Below are 23581 nucleotides of genomic sequence, written 5' to 3' on the forward strand. Positions count from 1 at the left end.
CTGACTCTGGTCGAATGGAGTGAGAGAATCTCCAAATAGGGTGTCGATTGACGCGCACAAGGATCACGACGGCTCCACCGACTCGCCCTTATTGGGAGCTGTCGTGCTCGTCCCCGTCCCATCGCCCAAAAACCGCTCAGGCACGCCGCGGGCAGCGACGCCCGCCGGGCCCACGAAACACCCCAGCATCGCACTCCAAGTATGCCCCTGCGACAGCATGCGGCGGATCTGGCCATACGCGTACGAATTGGCGTACGGCAGCGATGTCTCCGGGTCCCGGTAACGCGACGGGAGTGAGGTGATGACGCACAGCGATGACGAGATTTCTGTAGAACATCATTAGCAGTGAGTCAAGCGGCCAAGAACGATTGCGACATACTGGTCAGCCGCGGAGGCTTTTTGGCGTTGAAGTAGATGTTGTATTGCTTGCTGTGCGCGGTTCGGTCGTCAAAATTCTCCAGGATGGTGAGGGTGCGCCCGGTATGCTCGACCACGGGCGGCGGTGGCGGGATCGCAGGTTGCAAGGGAGTGCCGTTCACGCCATCGGTAGGGAGAGGTTCTTGGATGGCAGCGTTCTCAAGAGGGATGGCATCAGCCGAGTCCCAAGGTGCGAGGGTTGCAGGTGCATCTGCGTTCGGTACCCCGTGGTCGGGGGTAGTCGTGCTCAATTCGTCTGCTTTGGATTTGGATTCCTCGGCCGTCGTCGGCGTCGGTGCCTGTGACTCGATGGTGTTTTTGATGGCATCAGTCGGGGCCGTGCTTTGGTCCATGTCCATGGCATCCGCGTTCTCGATGGAGGAGGGTTCCGGCAGGGTGGACTTGGAACTAGATGCCGACGGCTCACGATGCACCGGAGTCTCAACATCAGGTCCTAGCTTCTGCGCTGAGGGTTCGGTGGTGGGTTTCGGAGTCTCTGTGTCCGCCTTTTCATCTTGTTCTTCCGCCACCACAGTTGCTGTAGCTGTTTGACCCTCCGTAGATTGTTCTTCCTGCGGCGTGCTGGGAGGTACTTCAACAGACGGCGGAGGAACTGCTGTAGGAGGGGCTGCTGGATCTGCAGGCTGATCAAGAGGTTTTGTATCCGGTAATATCGAAGCTGGACCGGATATTGAAGCTGCAGAGCTATCCGGCTGCGGTTGTAATGCTGCTGTATTTGCAGCGCTCTCTCTCGCTCCCAGTTCCGCAGCAGCCTTCTCTTCCCTCTCCATTTCCTCCTTCTCCTTCTCCATCTTCTTTGCCTTCCTCAAAGCCAGCTCCTCCTTGCTGGGCTTGGGCTTCACCTCGACTTTACCCACACGGGTGAGGCGGCCATTCACCCAGGTCGCCAGACCACTCCAGTACGACATGACGGGCCCATCCAGACGACGGTTCTGGAGTGCTTCGATCTTCAGCCGTCGTTCATCCGCCTTTCTCCTCTCGGCCTCCTCCCATCGATTCACGGTCTTGCTATTCAGCCGCTCTGTCCGCGCCGCCTCGACCAGATGATCCTCCTGCGTCATCTCCTTGGGCTTCAGATGGGCCTTGCGCTTTTCCGCTTCCTTCATCGTGGCAATAATCCGAACCCGCTTCTCCTGGCTGTCCTTCAGACGCGCATGCGTGAGTTCCTTGTTATGCATCGTCTGTCTGCGCGACGAGGACCGCGTCGGCCCGTCTTCAGGCGTTGGGATCCACGAGATGCGCTCGGATTTCTTCTTCGGACGAGCCGGAGGAGCAGGCATTGAGGAGACGGCGGTCGGATCGATCTTGACGCGCTTGCGCAAGGTCTCGAACCGGAGGTTATTCTGTGCTTTGCGCTTCTTGCGCTCCTCCTTCTGCAGCTGCTCCTCTCCTTCGTAGTCGTTTCCCGCGTCCGGGCCTTGGTCGTCGTCATCGTCGGAGGACGAGTCGAGCATGTCGTCTTCCTTCTCGGCGGCCGCGGCCTCCATCGCGAACTCGTTGTCATCGTCCACTTCCTCGAACAGGAGTGACAGGTCGTCATCGGCCGCGGCCTCGAGGAGGGCCGACATGTGTAGTCCGGCGGTGCTTCGTTTCGCGCGACCGCGGATGAGGGACTCGATCGGCTCCTCTTCCTCGGAGGAGGACTGGACCCCCGAGGAGGGGTCCTCATCCATGGTGTCTGTCATATCGGAGGTGCCTGTCGCGGCGATCGGGTCGACACGCGTGATGGGGATGGGCTTCGGTGAGGGAATTGAGGGAAGGTCGGTCAAGATGGTGGCGTAGTTTTCATATCAACAGGAACATGCAGGAGCCGAATCCCAACCAGCGTGGGGGAGCAGGGAAGATGTCCAAGGAAGGTGTGCGAGCGCGAACTGCAGGGAATCCAAGTGTGGCGGCGTTGCGCACCAGCCACGGACTCTATGGCGGTGTCGTTACTGCCTCAGGCATCAATCAACTGGTCCAGCGTTCATAGGCACCCGGACGAACATGCTTGTTGTTTCCTGGACACGGCTCTGCAATCCTCCGATCCCCTACTCTTGCTATACTCTGAGCGATACTCCGGGGCTCTCCAGCATAGGCCTACCCATCCCCGTAATCATCCAATCCGCCATCACTCTCCCTCACCAGGATATCCCTTCCACTCCCTTGCATTCATTGCATCATGACCCCCATCTCAGGGACGGCCCTTCATGACGCAGGGAATGCGGGGCCTTGTTTCGGTTTCCCATCAGTATGCCAGTATGAAGCTTGGCTGGGTTGATGGGCAGGGTGATCCGGGGGGCTGTGCCATTATTCTCGGAATAGTCACCGATCAGCTATATGATTTCATTAGTTATTAGTATCGTGAGGACCGAGACGAGAAGTAAATAGAGAATCATCACCGTTGTTCGCTGAGCACTGGACCTCCCTCCGACACCGTGTCTGATCCACCAACCACATCAGCCTCGGGCATCCCGGCCAGCCCCAACGCAACCTCGTCTTCGTCTCTATCCCCTTCTTCATTATCCGTCTCCCTTCTTCCCTTCCCTAACCCTCCTTCTTTCTTCTTCTTTCTTCTTTTTCCTTTTTTCTTTTTGCTATCCTGGTGGACGTCCTTTCGGTCAGTCGCCCTTGGTACCCGGCGCCTACTGCCGGACCCGCGCAGACCAAACTAACTGTCGCTCCAGCCACCTCGATCGATCCCTTCACTCCCGGACGACCATCCACTCCCCTCCCCGCTCGCCCAACACTCCCTTTCCTGCTTACATGTGCGATTCTTGGATTCCGACATCAAGCGACATCGTTACTTTCCCATCCTCGGCTTGATCCACTTGCGAGACACTGGCCGGAGAGACACCAGTGTTTGAACCAGTGAGATTCCCCATCCGAGTCCGATCCCTTCGCCTTCATCCTGGTGCGCCGGTCTCCTCGTCTCACGGAACGTTCGGATCGACTCCTACACTCTACGGGGAGGTCGTGTGAGACTGGTGGCAACCGCTTCCCTCGTCCAAACACTCGCTGACTTCATCTTCCACACCTGCAGGCTGCGACCACATTTCTCGCCAATCCACGGATCTTCGCGGAATTCGACGTCGTCCCTGAACTTCTATGGTGTCTTCGGCACACCTGCGATCATACGTTTGAGCAGTCGACTCGCTGTGCCAGTTTCGCCCTGGCGCCCTTGTGTGGAAAGGCATAGAGCGGAAGGAACATAGAATACTGCCTTTTTGGACAGGCAACCCGCTGGTAATCAATAATGCTGCCGGTCTCACGGCCTGAAGGTCAGATGAGTTTCAACTACAGTCAGCCCTCGACGGGGCGCAGTTCGCCCAACGACTTGGCTGGATCGGGGACCTCGAAAGCACCGTTTGGCACCTCTGCCGGATCGATCGGTAGCTCACGACTAGGGGCTGGATCCCCTTCGCATGATTTGGGAACTCGTCTATACTCGAAACGGTAGGAAACTTGTTCCATGATCGAGGAAGGTTTGGCTGACGTTTTGCTATTTTTGCCTCCCACCACAGAGCCCGCGAAATCCAGGCACAAGAAGGCGTCTCTCCCAGCATCTGGGGTCCCCCGACCAGCGGCCACTCCACCCCCCTGCGCGAGAATATCCCCGAATCTCCCAGCCAAGATAGCTTCCCGGACCTGATCCCCGGCTCGGATGGCTCCATCAACCCCACCGGTCGACGAGCCCGAGCGGGCACCGTCCCTTCACGATTCCCTCCGATGGGCACCCTGAGTGAAATGGATCTCCAACAGCCTTTCATGTCACAGACATCTCGACCGACGCCTTCAACGAGCCCGTTCCGCCCGCCGGGGGTGTCCGGAATCGATTCGGGGTCCAAAGTGGCCAGCTCTGGTGCGGCCCCCAATCCAGCGATGCTGTCACGTCTTCGAGCTGGCTCGATGCCACAGAAGAGCAGTCTGTTGGCATCGGGCAGCCCCTTTGGCCCGTCTCTGTTCTCCACGAACTGGTCAACAGGTCGCGATCGTGCTACAACCTTGTCCAGCATCCAGTCCTCCTCCGATGGGCCTACCTCGCCCAGTCAGGCATCTTTCTACAGAGACGGACTTGCGGACACCGATGTGAAGACGCTGGATTATCTGGGCCTGGCGGAGACCCCGCAGCAAGCAAGGGCTACCCTTGCGCGCCCGTCAATGGAACAGCTGATCCAACACCAACAACAGCAGCAGCAAGCTTCTACACTGCCGCCTCTCTTAGCTGAGCTGGCAATGATGAAGAACAATAGTCGCTTCCGGTCATATTCGGTGAACGCCAAGGAGAAGTACGCGGATGATGAGGATTTGGAGTATGAAAGTCGCTACTCTCAGGCCTCCGGTACACTCACGCCGTCTGCGGCCGCAACAGCCGCTCAACTGGCCGCCACTCAAGCCCAAATCCATCAGCACAACCTTGCCGTTCAGGCTTTTGCCAACCATGCGTCGGTCTCCCGGCCTCGGGCTCGGACGGCTGGCATCTTGGAAGCTCCTCCCCAACGCTCCTCGATTCGGAACTACCTCGCCACCCCTTCGCGCCTGGATAACAGCTACAGCGCTGCGGATCTGCAGCTCGCGGAGAATGGTGAATATGATGAGCTTTCCGAAGCGGTTCAGATGCTGCACCTTGGTGCCGGTGCTGCCGTCGGTATGCGGCCTGCCGGCGAGATGGCAGACGAGACCAACCAGGATGGGCCTACGCGAGCATTGTGGATCGGTAGCATCCCCGTTTCGACCACTGTGACGTCTCTAGAGGCCATCTTTGGCATGTACGGGAAGATCGAGTCCACGCGCGTGCTGACTCACAAGAACTGTGGGTTTGTCAACTTTGAACGCATTGAGAGTGCCGTGCAAGCCAGGTCCCTTCTGAACGGCAAGGAGATCTTCCCTGGTGCTGGACCCGTGAGGATCGGTTACGCCAAGGTTCCTGGCGCTTCAGCAGCTGGCACACCCGGTGCAAATGGCGTCCAGTCTTCTCCGACCCCGGATCCGAATTTCAAGTCCAGTTTTGCGTCAGGCGACGGTACTGATCAGGCTGAAGCTCTTGGTGTGGTGCCGCAGATTGCCGCGCTCGAGGATCTGTTACCGGAGATGGTGCCTATTGTCCAAGAATTCGGTGCTACCGAGGATGACTGCCGCAACATCACCGCAACCATTGAAAGTGCTATCGCCTTCCAGGCGTTCGAGGACGAAATCCCTCCCATTCCTGAACCGAATCAGACGAGAATGTTTGACGCGCCTCGTCTGCGTGATATTCGGAAGCGAATTGACAACGGAGCCTGCTCTATCCAAGAGATTGAGGAGACAGCTGCCTCGATGCTGCCCGAGATCGCAGAACTCGCCTCCGATTACCTTGGGAATACAGTGGTTCAGAAACTTTTTGAATTCTGCAGTGAATCAACCAAGGAGCAGATGCTCACCCACATCGCGCCTCACCTTGCCGAAATCGGTGTCCACAAGAACGGAACCTGGGCTGCCCAAAAGATTATCGATGTTTGCAAGACTCCGACCCAGATCAATATGATTGTTGACGCCCTGCGGCCATACACCGTTCCGCTTTTCCTCGACCAGTACGGAAACTACGTGCTGCAGTGCTGCCTTCGTTTCGGCGCCCCTTACAACAATTTCATCTTTGAGACGATGCTGAGCCGTATGTGGGAGGTCTCTCAGGGCCGCTTTGGTGCTCGCGCGATGCGAGCTTGTCTGGAGAGTCACCACGCAACAAAGGATCAGCAGCGGACGCTCGCGGCTGCCATCGCCCTTCACAGTGTGCAGCTGGCCACTAATGCCAACGGGGCCCTGCTGCTGACTTGGTTCCTCGACACCTGTACATTCCCGCGTCGCCGGACCGTTCTCGCTCCGAGGCTGGTTCCTCACCTTGTCCATCTTTGCACTCACAAGGTCGCCTACCTGACCGTCCTCAAAGTGATCAACCAACGCAACGAGGCGGAGGCTCGGGACATTGTCCTGAAAGCTCTCTTCTTCAGCCCCGGAGACGAGGTGTTGGAGAAGATCCTCAGTGACCAAACCTCGGGAGCTACTTTGATTTTCAAGGTCCTGACCACGCCGTTCTTCGACGAGTCAATGCGATCTGATGTGGTCAAGAACGTGTCCAAGGTGCTCACCAAGCTGAAAGTATCCCCAAGCCAGGGCTACAAACGTTTGATGGATGAGGTTGGCCTTTCTTCGCGCGGCAGCGGCCGGGAACATCACCACGGACGCGAGGGAGCAGGAGGTCATCCGTCCATCCTGGAGAAATCCCAACATCGCCAATCCTCTCGGCATGGCGCCTCCAACTACTCCTCGCAGCAACCCTTGGAGAGACAGTACAGTGGACAATTTGCGTCCAATATGGACCCCTCGCGGCCTATGTCCGCCGATACATCGAACGCACCGCCTCTGGACGCATATTCCAACAACGGCATCAACGGACTCAACGGCGCCGCCTTCGGCCATGACCCCGTGGCCTCCCTCAGCCAGCAGCAGCAGCAGTACCAGGCCTACCTTGCCTCTCAAGGCCGCGGTGTTTCCCCAGGCGGTATGTACGGCGGCATGCCGGGCGCTGCTGGCTTCGGATACCCAGGCGGCTCGCCTTCAGTTGAGAACCTGCGCTCCTTGCCAACTCAGCACGCCGCCTCCCCATTATCCTTTGCACCGGGCCAGATGAGCCCGAGCCCTATGCTCCAGTCCCATTACCCGCCGCAGCAGTACAGCCCCGTCGTCAACCCAGCCCAGCTGTACCAGTACCCCCCGCAGTTCTATTCCCCCGCGCAATCCGTGCAAGGCCAGTCTGGCGGCGGCCGACGTGGCCGGCGGTGATCTTTTGTCTGTCTGTTGAAGGTCGCATGGCTTGGCTGGCTATGAAATCTTTTCGTTTTTCTAATCGAGCTGCTTTTTTCGCATCTACATGTATAAATCTTTTTCTGTTGACTTCTTTTTTCTAAAACATTTTGGAGATCAAGCGGAATCTGTTTCTGGCTATGCTATGTATGCGTTGCTGTGCTGTGGTTGTGAAAGTCAAGGCAATGGAGGTTTCATTCGTCTCTTTCGCCTGGGCGGACGCTGGATCGTTTCCGCCTGAGCGGGGGGAGAGAGGAGACGTGGCGATGGCGATGACGATACGAAGCGAGGATTGATTTGGGGGGGTGTGAGGGATTGGTTGGTGGGTGGGTGGGTTGTTAAAGAGGGTATCTAAAAGTTTTGCGGCTGGGGTGTCTGTCTGTCTGTCTGTTGGGGGAAGACACGGTTCTTCTCTCTGCGTCTTTGGAGCAGCGGGTTGAATGACCATACTGTGCATCTTGGATTTGATTTGGTAGTTTGGCATGAATATAAGCGGTTTCTACATGGATTGAGTAACTAAGGTAGACAGACAACCATAGGGGTTCAATCTATTTTGGTCATGTTTGGTCCGATTCTATATCTTCCGGCATTCCCGCCGCCGATAACTAACCTCGCTCCTCACCCACCTAAAACCGCGGCCGGGAAATCCTGCCAACAGCCATGAATAGACCCAAGAAAAAGGCATCCGCAACTATCTTCCAAAACACCCAGAGCACCGTCTTTCTCATCGACACACCAACCTCTATCGCCCTCGCGCAGAACTGGACTCCAGCGCCGGGCCAAGACCCACCAGAATCAAAAGACTCTGCTGAATTAAGCACAGCATCATACCAGAAAAAGAGATATCTCATTTCCTCACCGCCTCTCAGAGCCCCATACCCGTCTTCCACAGAGCCCAAGACGGCCGCGGCGCGCGCAAAGCTCTTGCAGCGTTTCTCGGAAGAGGAGAGGCGGTTTCATGGGGAGATTGTGCAGCCGCTTGTAAGAGATGCTCTGGATGAGATTCGGGGCGCGTTAAAGTCTTCTCCTGGGAGGGAGTGGTGTCTTCCGCGGTGTGTACTCGATGAAGATGAAAAAGACGGCAAACGCGAACGACAGCAACAGAAATGGGAGCTGTTGAAGAATTCTGGTTCCGGTTCCAGGAAGAGGAAACGAGGACATGGGGATCCTTGCGAACCGCCGATTGTTCTGTCGTCAAGTTCGTCGAATACGTTCGAGTCACTGGCGGATCTTCAGGGGATTGTGAAGAATCCCTCATCATCAGAGTCCGCCTTTCTGAATGTTGCTGGTCTTGATTCTGGCTCGCAGGCATCTGAAACACGCACCTACATCGTACCGCCAAAGTCGAGCTTCGTGCTCTGCACACTACCTCTTTCCGACCCAGAAATATCTCCTCCCATCCCGGGTCTTCCAGAGGACCACCGGTTTAACCTCGTGCTCCTCGATCCGCCATGGCCGAACCGGTCTGTCCGCCGCAGCGGCCACTACAATACCCATCCTTACTTCGGGATGGAACAACTTACGCAGCGCCTGGAGGATATCCTCAGGGCACATAGCTATGTCCACAGCGATATAGTGTGCACGAATACAGTTCCTGACCACCACCTTTCTGCTGCTGCTCAGAGCCGACAATCTCTCGCAGCTATATGGGTGACCAACTCCGAACGATCTCGCAAAGCAGCGTACGATTCTCTGCGCAGCGCGGGTTTTTGCGTCTGCGAAGAATGGATTTGGATCAAGACTACTACCGATGGACAGCCGATCTCAACACTTGATGGTCTCTGGCGCAGGCCGTATGAGATCTTGATTATTGGTCGCATGCCTACCGGAAACGAGGTGGAGGACATGGCCAACACCGCCATCATCAGACGAGTCATTGCCGCCGTGCCAGACCTTCATTCTCGCAAACCGAACCTGAAAGCCATCTTCGAGGAAGTGTTCTTTACCTCTGATTCTTCCGACAAATACAATTTTACTATTGTCCCATACTCCGCGCTCGAGGTATTCGCCCGCAACCTAACAGCCGGGTGGTGGGCATGCGGCGACGAAGCCATTAAGTTCAGTGCCAGCCAATGTTGGACAGACATACCCCGAATTCGATAACTCCGACCTTTGACTGATTGATAAGCCCGAGTCCGAGGGGAAAATTGCTCGTGCGCAACAAGCGTGGCTCCACCCCGGATCTTATCGAGGCTGCTCGGTCTTAGTTACTAAAATCTGGCCCGCCTGACGCGAGGCGGAAATGCGCCGCAGCTGACAAAGGAGATTTTTCAGCATATACTTTTGGCGGTGTCGTGCTGGGGGGTTTTGTTCTGTAATTGTTGCACCCACGACATCATACATCGCACAGTGCATGTCCTCGAGGGTTCGTTGGTCGTAGCTAGCAAGCCATTTGGAGTTAGGCCCCCACTTAGGCGAGTTCCTATAAAGTCGGAGATTTCTCTCCCCTGACCCGAGCTGCGGAATTCCTACTATCACTCGACCAACTGCGGTACAAATTTGTGGATTTTGCCATGCTCAACCGTTGATCACTCCCATACATCTTTTGAATCTGTCTCGATCTGGGCATCGCCCAAGAATGGCGACCGAGCAGCTACCACCGCCGGCGGCGGCCAATCTTATGGATCAGGAAAAGGGTCCAGAAGTGGCTTTGGCCGCCGAAGATCGCCAGCGCAACTATGCACAACGTCCCGAGTGCTTCAGCAGCACCCTTCAAGAATGTCTGTTCGTCCTAACGGCCACAATGGCCATTGGCCAACAGTCTTTCTTCCAGGGCGCCATCGTCGGTGTGACAGCGTCCATTGGCAAGGACCTGAACATGAATTCTGCGGAGATCACCTGGATCAATGCCGGTGCATCGTATGTTTTCCCTTATATCTGCCCATGCCCACCGCCAGACATCGCTGACCTTCTATCCATCCATACAGTCTTAGCAGCGGCGCCTTCCTGTTGACATTCGGCAAACTGGCCGACATGTTCGGCCGCAAATCGCTCTTCATCTTCGGGATGGCGGGCTTCACCATTGCGCTGCTGATTGCCGGATTTGCCTCTAATGCCATCTACATGGACGTCTTCTCCGGAATCCTGGGTCTCTTCGCCGCGGCCGTGGTGCCGCCCGCCGTCGGTGCCCTGGGCGCCGTTTATGAGAAACCGTCGAAACGCAAGAACCGTGCCTTTGCCTGCTTTAGTGCTGGGAATCCGCTCGGATTTGTGGGCGGTATGATTATTTCCGGCATCGCGTCTCACGAATATAATTGGCGCGCTTCTTTTTGGGCTCTATCTGTTGTGTATGCCATCTTCACGGCGCTCACGCTGTGGACTGTGCCCGCGGATGGGTTCCAGAGGAAGCCGGTTAACTGGGACTCCATTAAGCGGATCGATTTGCTCGGCACAGTTCTTGTTATTATTGGATTTGCTGCTTTTTCCAGCTCGCTCTCGTACGCCATACCCTTCCCCCCTTTTCCACGTCTCTCACTGGCAGTGCTGACTATACCCGTACAGATTAGCAGGCGATGCCCCCAACGGCTGGCGAACCGGCTACGTCCTCGCCCTCTTTATCGTCGGCATTATCCTACTGTCCTGCTTTATATACTGGCAGTCCCGCGCACGGCACCCGCTCATGCCCCTCTGGGTCTGGAAAGACCGCAACTTCTCTCTCCTCATGGCAACATTCTGTCTGGGCTTCGCCGGCTTCTCATCCATATCCTTCTGGCTATCGCTCTACCTCCAAGAAGTCAAGCACCGCACCGCTCTCGAGATCACCGTCCGCCTCCTCCCCATGGTCGTCAGCGGCGTCTCCGTCAACGTAGTCTGCGGCCTAATTCTACACCGCGTCAGCAACAAGCTGCTCACGGGCATCGCCGCGCTCGCGTACACAGCGTCATTCCTCATTCTGAGCTTCATGAACGCCGAAACGACTTACTGGGCATTCATCTTCCCGGCACTGCTCCTCGTCGTCGTCGGCGCGGATATCCAGTTCAACGTCACCAATATGTACGTTATGTCCTCGCTTCCGCCCTCCCAGCAGTCCATCGCCGGCGGCATATTCAACACCGTCAACAAACTCTGCAATAACTTGGGCCTGGGCATTTCCACCTCCGTCTACAACTCCGTTGCTGCCCAGATGACTGCCGACACGCCGCGTATCAGGCCGTATCTCTCTGTCTACTGGTTTGCGGCGGCGGCGGCGGGCTTGTCTCTTGTCTTTGTGCCGTTCTTGACGCTGGGCATGCAGGGCGGTGATGATCCGGTTTCGAAGAAGAGTGCTTCTATTGCGGATGGGAGTGAGCGTGGGGAAGTTGGGCAGGCTGAGAAGGGAACTGTCGATGTGGCTAGTGAGAAGGCTGCTCTTGATGAGTCTGCTACAAAATATCCTGGTCCGGACCCGGTGGATGGAGAGTCGCATCCGAAATCCGAGGCCGAGACTGAAGCACTGGAAGGACCGGAACGAAAATAATTGACGGTACTCCTCCAAAGTTGCCTTTTTCCTCAGGATTCAATCAAATGCATATATAGATATAGAAATTGATAATGTGTATACACGATATGGACATAATTTCTACTCCCTCAGGCAAAGCCATACGCTAGTACCGACCTCTCCTCCAGCCTTCAATCTGCTATTGACTCGACCCTAATCCATAAAGAGCCAGGCTAAAGTATACACCATCTACTGGCAACCGTCGGAATGATAAATGGTTCAAACAGATACTCCATAAAATGCAATTCTCGGGTATATGATCAAGTCACAAAAACATCATCGCTTGCGCGTCTGCTTCTTCTTTTTCTTCTTCTTCTTCTGCCCATCCCCCTTCTCCGCACTCTCCACAGCCGCTCGAATCGGCCACTTCTTCAAATGCTCCCTCTCAAACGCATCCTTGTCACGCCGATACAGCGCCATCGTCGCCCTAGCATCCTCCACACTCGAATGCGCGCCCTCTTGGATCGTCAACCCCAAGAACTCCTCCGCCAAAACCTTCAGCCGCGGCGACCCACCGCCCGCAATCTTGCGGTAAGCCGCATGCTTGCTTGTGTCTCGAATATCGCGCTTGGGATGGCCCAGAAGCAGCGCATCCAGATCATTGCTCACGGCATGACCTACTAGAATGCGCCCGTCCATGATGTCTGCCACGTCGCGCTGGACTTCCTCCAGCGAGCGCGCCTCGACCATGTGTTTCGGCGCGATGCCACTGACATGGGTCCGCCAGTCGGTGACCATCTCCTTGGGCCGCACGTATGAGTCGTAGATCTGGTCGCCGTTGAAATTGACGATGCTGACGCGCGCAAGCACGGAGTCGTTGTCCGGGTGAGGGCCGACGCCGACCATTTCGCAGTCCATTGCGACGTATTTCCCTAGTTCGGCGCTGGTCGATCGTTAGCAAGAAGCACTGTGGCACCGGTAGAGGTGGACTCACGTCGAAGAGCGGCCCTCGTTGACCTTCGCCGTCCGTGACACTAGAGCCGCGGCAGAACTGCCCGCGCTGGACTTTCTTCGCGCAGGAACCGCGACGTCTGCTGTGTCCACGCCCGTACTAGACATTCTCTTTCGCTTATTCGTTTTTGTAACTGCCCGGTCTGTTTCTGGGACCCTGCGTTCCTTCGGCGTCCCGTGTGCGGAGTCGGGGTCGGCAGCGGCTCTGCGCTTCTTGGTGGCCGGGGCTGTGGTAGTGGAGGCGCCCCCTTTCTTCAGCGTCGCCTGCAACTTCTTCCAGTTACTCGACAGGCCAGATACGTCCATTCCGGCTGAATCGATGTGCTGGGGAGGTCAACGCATTGTGGTTGTGTGAGTAAAAGTGGTGGTGAAGAGAAGAAAGAGGAAGGTTGATCGGGGAAAATTTAAGGACCCACATCTTTCTCGGTTTCCGCGATAAGATATGGACCTCGGACCTTTTCTCACGCTCTGTATTAAGAGCGGCTTCTGGATGGCAAGAACCATCCGAAGCAGGATGCCTGCTAGAGTTTGCCTCTCTAATTTGGTTTGGTCGGATAGTTTGCAGTATCATGTGTAGCCTTTTTCTCTCATTGTGCCTTTTTCGTGTAGCAGCAAAGGTCAGACGTGTTTGCCTGTTTCATCCCTTCTTCTACATCCATGGATAACTTCACTCCAGGCAAACATAGAGCGGATAGGTGTAGGCGCTGGGATTTATACCCCTTTACTAGGTACTAGTCAGAACTAAACCTTCCGGATAATACTGGCAATTCCAATTCAGTTTGATTGACAATTTACATCATCATTTCGTTCTTCCTGTCTTTGAGTCACAATTCATGCTCTTCCGCCAATTTTCTCAACGCCTTGATTGTTCCTTGAACGGAGGATATCGCTATTTTCATATGGTCATCCCAAGCCTTCTGTGCCTCTGGTGTTCCCGGCTCAATATCAGGAAAATTCCATTGATATGTAAAAGTCAGGTACAAAACCTGGTCAGGCCCCGTAGACAAAATATTTTGAATGATCGACCCGTTAGGCAGCGTGAAATGGCTCTGTTTAGTTAGACCACACTTGAAGATTAAAGGCCCTCTAAGAACTATTAGGCCAATTCGGAGTCTATGAATCCCTTACCATGACTGGCTTATGCAATCTGCATTCTTCTCGGGTCCATTTCCCTGCCATAGGAGATTCGCGAAGATCGGAAGCAACATGGGCTTCTCTCAGAATATAGCAGCCGTTCTCCCGCTCCTCAAGCACCCGGGAGTCATCGAAAGAGGGAATGAAGACTTGAGGGCGTCGGGCCTTCAATTCCAAGCCTTTCCAGATTTGTTCCTGGGTTAAGGTGAGAGTGGAGGGATCAGAGCAGTTCACTGGCTCGGAATAAGCGACGTTGAGAATTACCATTCTTGCGACGGAGTGAGGAAATGTAAAATAATAACGTCGAGGAAAGAAGCCAGGAAGATACCCCGCAGCACGCGACCCAATGACCTCATGAACTTTATCTTTGTGGAACTTTGTTTCTATTCCCACTTCTTCTTTTCCCCTTATGAGCCACTAACTGCAACTAACAAAATAGGTGGCACACTAGACATCATACCTCCGATACAAATAGGGCTTAAGACCCCTGTCAAAAATGCTGTACCACTAGATCCAAAAGCACTCGATGGTCTCCCTACAGCATCTCTTCAACCGGCGTCATAAGCCATTCGTCTGGTATAATTTCGTTTGACGTGGCTCTCACTTCCGGGTCCCAAGTCAAGATTTTCCGTATGTACCGCAAAAATTGGTCTTTCTCCTGTCCCGGTGGGATTGTCGTGACAAAGTCCTCGAGTGAGGTTTTTGGTACCGGCGGTTCGGAGACCCAATTCCCTGAGACAGCTTTCAGTGAGATAAAGGCGTTGACAAGGGGGATGGATAAGGCGAGTGAGGCTTACCCTCTGCATCAAAGTAGGTTGAGAAAAGGGGGCTCTTCTGAATGATTTTCAGTGGAGGGGGGCCAAGATATCCGATACATTGTGCTAAAGCCAATGGAAGTACATATTGACCATGAACAGGGTCAATCGGATCGAAGAGGTTCTTTCCTTCCAAAAGTTCGAGGGTCTGTATCATAGAACTCCAGTTAATGATTTGCTTGCATATAACCTACGATTTTGTGCCCAACTCAACTCACCATAACGCCAATTGACCATATATCAGCCGGAAATCCCCATGGTAGATGTAAGAGCACCTCCGGGGCACGATATAGATCAGACATCCACCAGTCTTGATTCACGCATCCTTCGACCAGTCGCATTTGACCATAGTCTGTAAGAATAGGGTGACCGGAGAGTTCTGGCATGGTAGGTCTCGATTTGTAGACGATTACCGGCATAGTCCCGTTAATTGTGGATGTTATCGGCAAGCTTGGATCTTGGGATTCCTGGTCCTCAATATCTTGAAGACTAGTGTCGTCATCAATTTCCATCAAGACATTCTGGGGTGAAATATCTGTTCATCCGTAAGTAGATATTTAAGGAATATATTAGTGGATTTACCAGTATGGGCAACACCGCAAGTTGCATGTAGCCAGTTCACAGAGAAGAATAGGCGGTGTATCAAAGATTTCACTAAAGCTTTACGGAGCACTGCGTTAGGAAACGTCTCCTGTAATGTGCGGACACTGTTGCCTTGAGGCTTATATGCAATGCAGTAATGGCGACCAGAGAGACTTTCTGTTTCGAATATATCACGCGCAAGCCTTGTAAAGTCAAGCCCAGGATGATCCTTATCAGCGAACTGCTTCAAATGCTGAAGCATGTTTATTTCGTTGAGAACGGGAGAAGGCTCGGCATTATTATTGTCGATCTGCACAGAGACCTTTAGCGAGGCATATTCATTCGCCCTGGGTTTCAAGTTAGCAACAGGCTCCAATATCAAAATAACTTTAGCGTTATAATACCTCTCATCCCACGCAAGCCAAACAGTGGAGTAGGCGCCATAACCAAGCTTCGCAATTATCCGATATCGATCATTAAAAACCTGGTTAATTTTGACTGGGTAATAGTATCTTCGATGATAGAATGGGAGGGTCTGCTCTTCAATTGCTTGACTGTGTGCCGTGTGGGTCAGTCGATGGAGCAGTGGAGGTGCTCGAAAACAACGTGGTCGGACAATAAAAAAGGGCGAGGACGATGAGGTTGTGAGGCGCATTCGCATACCGGCCATCTTTTGCCTCCTTCACTTCGCGACGTTGTAGCAGTATCTGCTCATAAAGGCTGAGAATGCTAGGGTCTGGTTGGCTGCACGTGACTCCCTGTCGCGTTTCTATTGTTGCGCACTAAACCCGGCGCCTGCTGGAACGCGAGCTTTGCATGCATTCTAAGCTTCTAGGACATAGCAAACGGGACGATGTATATGGTGGATGTATGTAGTGACCATATCCCCACTTAGGGCCGAAATTCGCGTTAGGAATGGAACCCGATAGTAACACGTAGGATCAAAGACCTAGGGAGAAAATGGGGTCTATAAATACACACAGAATGCGGAGAAGGGGGGCCCCTTTGTTGAAAAAATGGTTCAGCTTGTTATCCCAATTACCTGTGAACATCTTTCACTATAGCCAAAGAAGTCAGGAAGAGGCCCCGCAGCACACGATCCAATGACCTCATGAACTCTAGCTTTGTCGGAACTTTGTATCTATTCTCACTTCTTCTTTTCTTTCCCCCTTATGAGCCACCAACTGTAACTAACAAAATAGACAAAAAATGGCACACTAGAACTCATACCTCCGATACAAATAGGGCTAAAGACCCCCTTATCTATTGGATCACCTATGCTTCTCACTAGATCATCAAAACGACCCCTCCGAGATAGCTATAGTAGTAAAAAGGACTAGTCTAGTCTCTCTTGTAAACCTGAATTCGCTAGTTACGCTTATTATAAAGGAAGTAATAGGGCAGAGGAACCGAAAAGCAGAGTAAGGCCTGCTAGACTTCTCTGTCTTGTGACTTATTGTCTATGGTAGCTCCAGGCTCGATATGGATAATAAATCAAATATAATAAGAAAAATAATAACAAAACAGTTTCCGGGTAACCAAACTAGAGAAAGTCGCACTCCTATTATAGAAGCGAGAATCATGGCCCTATATGGAATAATTGACAATCGCAGTAACAACGCATAATAGATTTCGGGACATATGACAATCCGAAATTGGCTTTACGAGTGTGTCCACTGCCATCGCATTAGTCGTGGCCGACAAATTTTAGAGGTCCAAAAGGACAAGGCTCTTGAGAAAGTCTCTCGAGCTTCGACAAGGGCACTTGAGGCACAAATTCGTCTCCGCAAAACCTTGCTGGAACTGTTAAACGAGTCGATGCCACTAGCTGATAATACGAGCTATGGCGCCGAACTATGAAGCTGAGCTGATAAGTATACTATCATCGGTTTCACCCAAAGGAATCTGAATGCGCAGAAATTCCACTTATGCAGTAGGGTTAGCGAAGCATCGCTTTCTTATATTCGGAGTTACCTTGTTCTGAATGCTATACTCCATTGTAGATTAGTTTTCTAGCTTTTTGGCTACAGGTGAATCATGTAGGGGGTTTAATTTTAGCGAGTTTCTCATTCGTTTCCATTTATGTCGCATCTGGCGCTGTTGCCGCCGGGCTCGCAGGAGGTGGCTGCGACAGGGATCTTTGTCACAGAGTCCAATGAAATCAAGCCTCCCCCCTCCAACGCATTTTGTCCTGCTCATATTATCAGACTGGTCATATTCCCGAGGCTCGGTGTGCATTGTGGGTCGCTCGGTCTTGTTTGCTTCTCATGGAAGAGCCGTTCAGTTCGATAATGCCCAACCACCCAACTTTAGAAAAAACAATGACTTCTCTCTTCACTACCTTCATTATTTTATAGCCACAAATTTCTGTTGAACACTCTTAATATAGCCCATTTCACAAAATGGCTCGGTTGCATCGAGTACCCGCCGTAGCCTGCGCTGAGAATATTGCATTCAATTATCTTCTCCACGACGTCCCTAAATCACCACAGCATAAGCAGACGAGCCAGTTAAAGATGTCGAATGAAAGATATATGCTGCCGTTTCCAAAGGAACGCGACTTGGTGGAGATCCTCTCTTTTCTTGCTAAGACCAGAGATGGCTCTGACTACATTCCGGCAATATGTGTTGAGCAAGATCCTGCTAGAGAATGTTTGAATGTTCTTTTGGCTATAAACAAGAGAACGTGGAGTGATGGGGATAGCATCCTTCTAGATTTGAAAGATGGATTTGATAAGATCTTCAGTGTGCTTCGAAAACCTCAATACGGTTAGTTATTACTGCTCTGATCTTTAGTATCGGCTAATTTATCCTTGGCAGAATACAGTAACTCTTCGGACATTAAGAAAGAGGTTCTTGATTCGATCATTGCAATGACTTCTCCCCGGATCCTTTGCCGGTTGCGCCTTACTTCAACCAAACGAAAAGGAACTAGATCTTCGATCAAGGCCATTCTGCAAAAGGCGATACTAGGCATCCAATGCATAAATTCCGAGAAAGCCCACAATTTGAATTTGGTGGACATTTCCTATTCGTTCATATCGGAGTCAAAAAAGGTCATTCAATTAGTCAATAACTGGTCCAAACATCAGGTCCAACCTCGTCTTCGTGAACTGGTGGAGGGAATCTGTCAGTTAAACGAAATTGAAGACCTGCCGAATTTGCTTCATCTGATTCCATCCGGTGCATCTGGTGTTGTCCAAGATTCAAATTTCGCAAGCTGCCTACTCAACATCATTAGAAAAGTCTCTAGATATCAAGAAGCAGCTAGGGTTCTCTATCGCTTCGCCAAAAAGTTCCCCCTTGTCCGAAATATGGAGCCTCGGCTCGCCACCCTGCCTCGTGAGGTATACGACAGACTTCACAGTCCTGAATACTCTCCCAGTCTTCCGACTATGGTGTCCCGGCTAGGCCTTATCAATGGGCAGCGATATAGTCTTTCCCAGATATGTCGCTTTATAAACCCCGACAAGATTAAGACTCCTAGTGAACGATTTTCGGATCAAACAATGAAAACTTTGAAGGAAGCCAAGGTCCACGCTGAGATCCAGCTCATTGCCTACTGCGAAATTCAATCACCGGAATTATTTCCCCGTGTCATCAGTTCCAGCAAAGATGCCTGTTTTTTGTGTAGCACTTTCATCGAGAAACATGGAAAGATGCATACATCACGAACCCACGGAAGGTTGTACCCTGGCTGGAGACTACCCGCGCTTTTGCAGTTCAAAGCTCTGGAGCAAGAGTTCAACGAGGCCCTTATCAACCAAGCTCGACAAACTATTGGGGCACGGGGTAATGGCCGGGGACAAATTTACCCTCAGCCTAATGAAAGTAATCTTCTACCTCTCTCAGTTTCGGCAACTACGGTTAGCATCGTGAGGCAAAGGGATGTAACTCCTCCAACACCAGAGAAAGCCATATCTGTCATCTTCCCTTCTCTAAGTCCGGAGTCTGTGGAATGTGACCCACTGGTTGCAAACACACTGGAGCGGGAAAGTAAGCTTCCAAGAATCCGAGAGTCTTCGAGTGACTCTGCGGTTTCTATCTATGCGCTAGCCCCCGGAAAATCATCTCTGGTAGACTCAGCACGAGAAGAGCATCGCCATTCTTTACCGCAGGCCCTCTTGAAGTTCAAATTGATATAGAGACTAGGTCAACTCCCGAATCAATGGGAAATTCACTCTCATACAGAATTGAGAGGATTGCATTTGATGATACAAAAGACTTGCGTGACAAACCTCTTCTTGTTGATAAGCTGGGGTTGGAAGAAGCGATATACAATTTGCCGGAGAACAACAGTTTCTGTATCGCAATTCGAGGTGTCACTCTGAAGATTATTTCTTATCCTTTGGTTGTCGATTGATTTGTTTTACTGCTTATTGGCATACGTTTGGAATCTTTGACTTTGTAACATCAGTGGGCCAAAAACGTATGTGGTGACCATATCCCCCACCCGGGGCCGAAATCCGCGTCGGGGATGGAACCCGACAGTCACACGCAGGATCAAAGACCTGGGGAGGAAGTGGGGTTTATAGATACACGGAATGCGGAGAAGGGGTCCCTTTGTTGAAAAAACAGTTCAACTTCTTATCCCAATTACCTGTGAACATCTTTCACCATAGCCAACAGACACCAGCGCATATTTGCATTTTGCTCTAATATACTACTACCACCCATAATATGTCTGCTCCAGCCACTTCCTCCGCCTTGCTGGCTTCGGCAGCCGTCCCATCATTTAAATGTCCCTCTGGAACAAAGATGCACATTCTGGACCTGGGCACTCTTCAAGCAGACGAGTCATGGTACATTGCTGAGTGTTCTTGAGCAACATTCAAGTACTAATGAATTGGTCATTAGGATTCTTCGAGGTGGCAACACAAGCAAACTCAGCGACCTCAATCCAGTGAATAAACGCCGTGACCTGATTGTGCTTTCTGCATTGATTGAGCATCCCGATGCTGGTTTGATTCTCTTCGAGACCGGGTGCGCCGAAGACCTCGAAGTGGTACGTTTCAATGCTCCCTTTGCTGTAATATATTTTAACTGTATGAGCAGAACTGGGGTGCTCCTCTCAATGATATTTTCCCGCGAATCGAGTACTCTGAGGGCCAGAAGCTCCCAAATGCCATTAAATCAGCTGGATATGATATCAAAGATATCAAGGCCGTTGTAATCGGCCATCTTCACCTCGATCATGCGGGAGGACTCGAGCATTTTGTGGACACTGACGTGCCCATCTACGTCCATGAAGAAGAGTTCAAGCACGCATGTTGGGCTATTGCAACTGGCGCAGACCTTGGTGTGTATATGGGTCACTATATGCTCCTGGAAAAGCTAAAATGGAACACTTTCACCGAATCCACACTGGATCTTTTCCGGGGCATCACTCTCCATCATGCTCCTGGCCATACACCTGGACTTTGCATGATGCAGGTTAATCTTGAAAAAGACGGCACTTTTATTTGGACCACTGATCAGTTCCACGTTGCGGAGAACTACGAACTGGGGCACCCTCATGGCGGATTGGCAAGAGACCACAATGCCTGGTATCGCAGCCTCAACCTGGTCCGCAGGCTTCAAAGACTATATAGTGCACGACTGATTTATGGCCATGATAAGGATGTCTTTAACACCCTTCAAAGTGAAAAGAAGATCTTTGAGTGATATCTGTCCAGTGAACGTTGAAGCCGAGTTCATTTGGCTCCTTGCCGAAGTTGGCATGTGCGTACGTTTGCCTGATGAGAATAATCTTGAAATTTGACAAATTGAGAGCGTAAATTGTGATGTTCAAAGAAAAGAAGGAATACTTGTCTCCAAGACATATGTGTCTGTGGCCAGTACTGATGTCTTTAACAAGCGCTTTTTGTTACGTTAGTGTATCGTGACCATCAGCCATGAGGAAGTGTCAGAAACTGTTCATCCCGAACATAAAATGAATCAATCTTCGCATAAAGCCATTACCCTTCCCTCTAATAAAAGCACTTTACCCAGGCAACCAGATACATATCCTCCAACTCTGCTGTCTGTATTGCGGCGCCCCCAAATTATGTGCTAGCCGATGTCATCTCGACATGCACGCTCTGGGGCCCACTGTTCTCCGCGATCACCTTGTCGAGCTCTGCAGTCTGATCACTAGTAAGTTGAGTGAGGCGAACAGCCACATGATCACCGAACTTTTCGCCAATCTCTTCCAGCGCAAGACCTTTCGTCTCTGGCAGCATGATCCAAAGTAACGGCGCACAGATAGCAGTGAGAAGGATGAAAAGAAGGTAATACTTCCACCCCACTTGAGCGAATGCAGTGGGTGCTGGAATGAGATATGCGACAGTGGAAAGAAATAGGATAGCGAGCGACCAAGCCATCCCCCGAGAGCGGATATGGTTTGGGAAGATCTCGCTACAGTAGACGTAGGTCGTGGCGTCGACGAAGCAACCGTAGCTGCGGGCACGTCAGATAAGCCAGCATGATAGGGCTTAGGCTATTAACACTCACAATGAAATGTAAAGGAAAAGGAAGAAGACACCAGCGCTCAGCCCGGCGTGATTTGTTGTTTCGACATAAGTTGCAGACAGCGCAGCTTCAAATATGAGACCGACTCCGCAGCCAGTAACGCCAATGACTGTGAAAATTAGGATTGAGAAGATTGTGGGGTTTCTTGAGAGCTTTGGTACCTAGGGAAGTTCTTCGGCCGATCCGGTCAACCAACAGCGAACTGATGTAGTTTCCACAGCAAGCAACAGTCACATATGCGGCTGCCAACAGCAAAGGAATACTGCCCGTGAAGCCAAGGCCTTCGTAGAGAAGAACGCTGTAGTTGTAGACCACCAAGATTCCAGTTGACTCGGAGCCAAACATCACAAGGAAGGCACAGATCATACGTTTGCGGTAGGAGGCCTTGGTAAACAGAGTCCAGACCGTCTCCGAACGAGCCAGCTCTTGATCTTCGGCGACTTGGTGGGTGATCTGGTACAATTCCTCTTTGGCGAACGACGATCGTTCCGATGAGATCTTTGCATCGTGGAGTTTTCCCAGGACTGCCCATGCCTCGTGGGTCCTGTTCTTCATTATGACTAGAGATGTAATGAGCCATTAGTAGCTTCAAGAGGAGAGAGAAAAGAAACTCACGCCAACGAGGTGACTCTGGCAAGAAAGGAGTCAGAGCAAGCATTACTAGAGGCCACAGAGCTTGCAGGCAAAGCGGGAAGCGCCATTGGAACGCAGGCGTTGTCGAGAAGTAGCAGCCAAACCCGATCCAGGCAGCTGCTGAGTAGCCAAAGACAACAACAACACCTATTTGCGTTAGTAAAATACCCTAAGAGAAGCGAAGAGATAAAATGTTTACCATGTTGTGAAACAAGGAACCCTCGGGTAGCAGGAGGTGCAATTTCGGATTGAAAAAGGGGAACAAGCACCATCAGAATACCTAAGAGATATAATTAGCCTGGCAAGAATGAAGGATGCCAAGGAGAACTGACCAACTGCAAAACCACCAAGCAGGCGACCAACAAGGAGCATCGCAAGATTGACTGAGCCTCCTTGCAACACACCACCGAGGACTCCAATGGGTGTAGCGACAAGTAGTGTCTTCTTTCGACCCAGGGCATCACAGGCCCAGCCACTAAAGACAGCACCAAGGAAGCCACCACCAGAAAAGCAGCCATTCAAGCCGCCAATAATCCGATTGGTGAAAGCATAGGAAGGAGAAGATTCGTCATCTGAGAGGTCAAAGTATTCAAAGAAGGCCGGCTGTCCCAACGTCGTCGACGTAACGCTGAACGAGTAGCCATAAGTCAAACTCCCCAAGCACAGAGCTAAGACAATCTGATAACATGATTTTAGAGGCTTCCAAAATTGTGAAAGGAACGTACTTACAGCAAAATTGAAAGCGCCGACATGGCGGTCGCCATTGCTTCCCATTATGAGAAAGTCGCGATTTAATCACGGCGTAGAACAAATGCAAGCCGAGAGCAGTTCCTTCCAAGCATATGTGGGGGCAAGGGGATAAGGAGCGTTCCAAGGGCCAAATTTATACAATTATCCTTCCGGCCAGACTCAATGAATAGTCACGGAATACGACTTAACCGTACTAGTTGCTTTCCTAGCTACAAATACCTTGGCCATTTAAACCTTTTCTAAGTATCACCATATGGTTCACACGCGGCTTTAATTAACAGAACCAATCAATCTTCCAAGCTTAGTCCACTACCCCATGGGGAAGTTGATAAGCCCCATGATCCTTTCGGACAAAATCACCGAGCCGCGGTCAGTAAGCCCGAACGCCCGATACTACTATCTTATTGGCAGATGTTGCCGGAAGGAGTCGGTATTCTAGTGTTCCTGATGATTTCTGAAAGTTGGGGGTTAT

General features: G+C 51.9%; 7 protein-coding genes across 7 annotated transcripts; 4 read left to right on the plus strand and 3 right to left on the minus strand.

Annotated features, from left to right (window-relative positions):
• Positions 1-63: 63 nt before the first annotated feature.
• Positions 64-2111, minus strand: PFLUO_LOCUS9329 (uncharacterized protein; the record flags this gene model as incomplete). The annotated part of the gene is made up of 2 exons (XM_073787146.1): positions 64-326; positions 380-2111. The coding sequence occupies 2 exons, from the start codon at positions 2109-2111 to the stop codon at positions 64-66; spliced, it is 1995 nt and encodes a 664-aa protein (XP_073643330.1).
• A 1562-nt stretch (positions 2112-3673) lies between these two features.
• PFLUO_LOCUS9330 (uncharacterized protein) lies at positions 3674-7236 on the plus strand (the record flags this gene model as incomplete). Its single annotated transcript, XM_073787147.1, has 2 exons — positions 3674-3873; positions 3942-7236. The coding sequence occupies 2 exons, from the start codon at positions 3674-3676 to the stop codon at positions 7234-7236; spliced, it is 3495 nt and encodes a 1164-aa protein (XP_073643331.1).
• Positions 7237-7917: 681 nt separating this feature from the next.
• PFLUO_LOCUS9331 (uncharacterized protein) lies at positions 7918-9360 on the plus strand (the record flags this gene model as incomplete). The annotated part of the gene is made up of 1 exon (XM_073787148.1): positions 7918-9360. The coding sequence occupies one exon, from the start codon at positions 7918-7920 to the stop codon at positions 9358-9360; it is 1443 nt and encodes a 480-aa protein (XP_073643332.1).
• A 475-nt stretch (positions 9361-9835) lies between these two features.
• PFLUO_LOCUS9332 (uncharacterized protein) lies at positions 9836-11713 on the plus strand (the record flags this gene model as incomplete). The annotated part of the gene is made up of 3 exons (XM_073787149.1): positions 9836-10116; positions 10185-10694; positions 10759-11713. 3 exons carry the CDS (start codon positions 9836-9838, stop codon positions 11711-11713), a joined length of 1746 nt encoding a protein of 581 aa, XP_073643333.1.
• A 297-nt stretch (positions 11714-12010) lies between these two features.
• On the minus strand, positions 12011-12991 carry PFLUO_LOCUS9333 (3'-5' exonuclease; the record flags this gene model as incomplete). Its single annotated transcript, XM_073787150.1, has 2 exons — positions 12011-12617; positions 12669-12991. 2 exons carry the CDS (start codon positions 12989-12991, stop codon positions 12011-12013), a joined length of 930 nt encoding a protein of 309 aa, XP_073643334.1.
• A 6983-nt stretch (positions 12992-19974) lies between these two features.
• Positions 19975-20880, plus strand: PFLUO_LOCUS9334 (uncharacterized protein; the record flags this gene model as incomplete). The annotated part of the gene is made up of 3 exons (XM_073787151.1): positions 19975-20018; positions 20074-20221; positions 20272-20880. The coding sequence occupies 3 exons, from the start codon at positions 19975-19977 to the stop codon at positions 20878-20880; spliced, it is 801 nt and encodes a 266-aa protein (XP_073643335.1).
• Positions 20881-21260: 380 nt separating this feature from the next.
• Positions 21261-23133, minus strand: PFLUO_LOCUS9335 (uncharacterized protein; the record flags this gene model as incomplete). Its single annotated transcript, XM_073787152.1, has 7 exons — positions 21261-21654; positions 21709-21835; positions 21888-22286; positions 22342-22506; positions 22559-22639; positions 22692-23037; positions 23089-23133. The coding sequence occupies 7 exons, from the start codon at positions 23131-23133 to the stop codon at positions 21261-21263; spliced, it is 1557 nt and encodes a 518-aa protein (XP_073643336.1).
• Positions 23134-23581: the final 448 nt, after the last annotated feature.

Source organism: Penicillium psychrofluorescens, assembly GCF_964197705.1.
Source record: "Penicillium psychrofluorescens genome assembly, chromosome: 6".
In the NCBI taxonomy this organism is placed as follows: Eukaryota; Fungi; Ascomycota; class Eurotiomycetes; order Eurotiales; family Aspergillaceae; genus Penicillium; species Penicillium psychrofluorescens.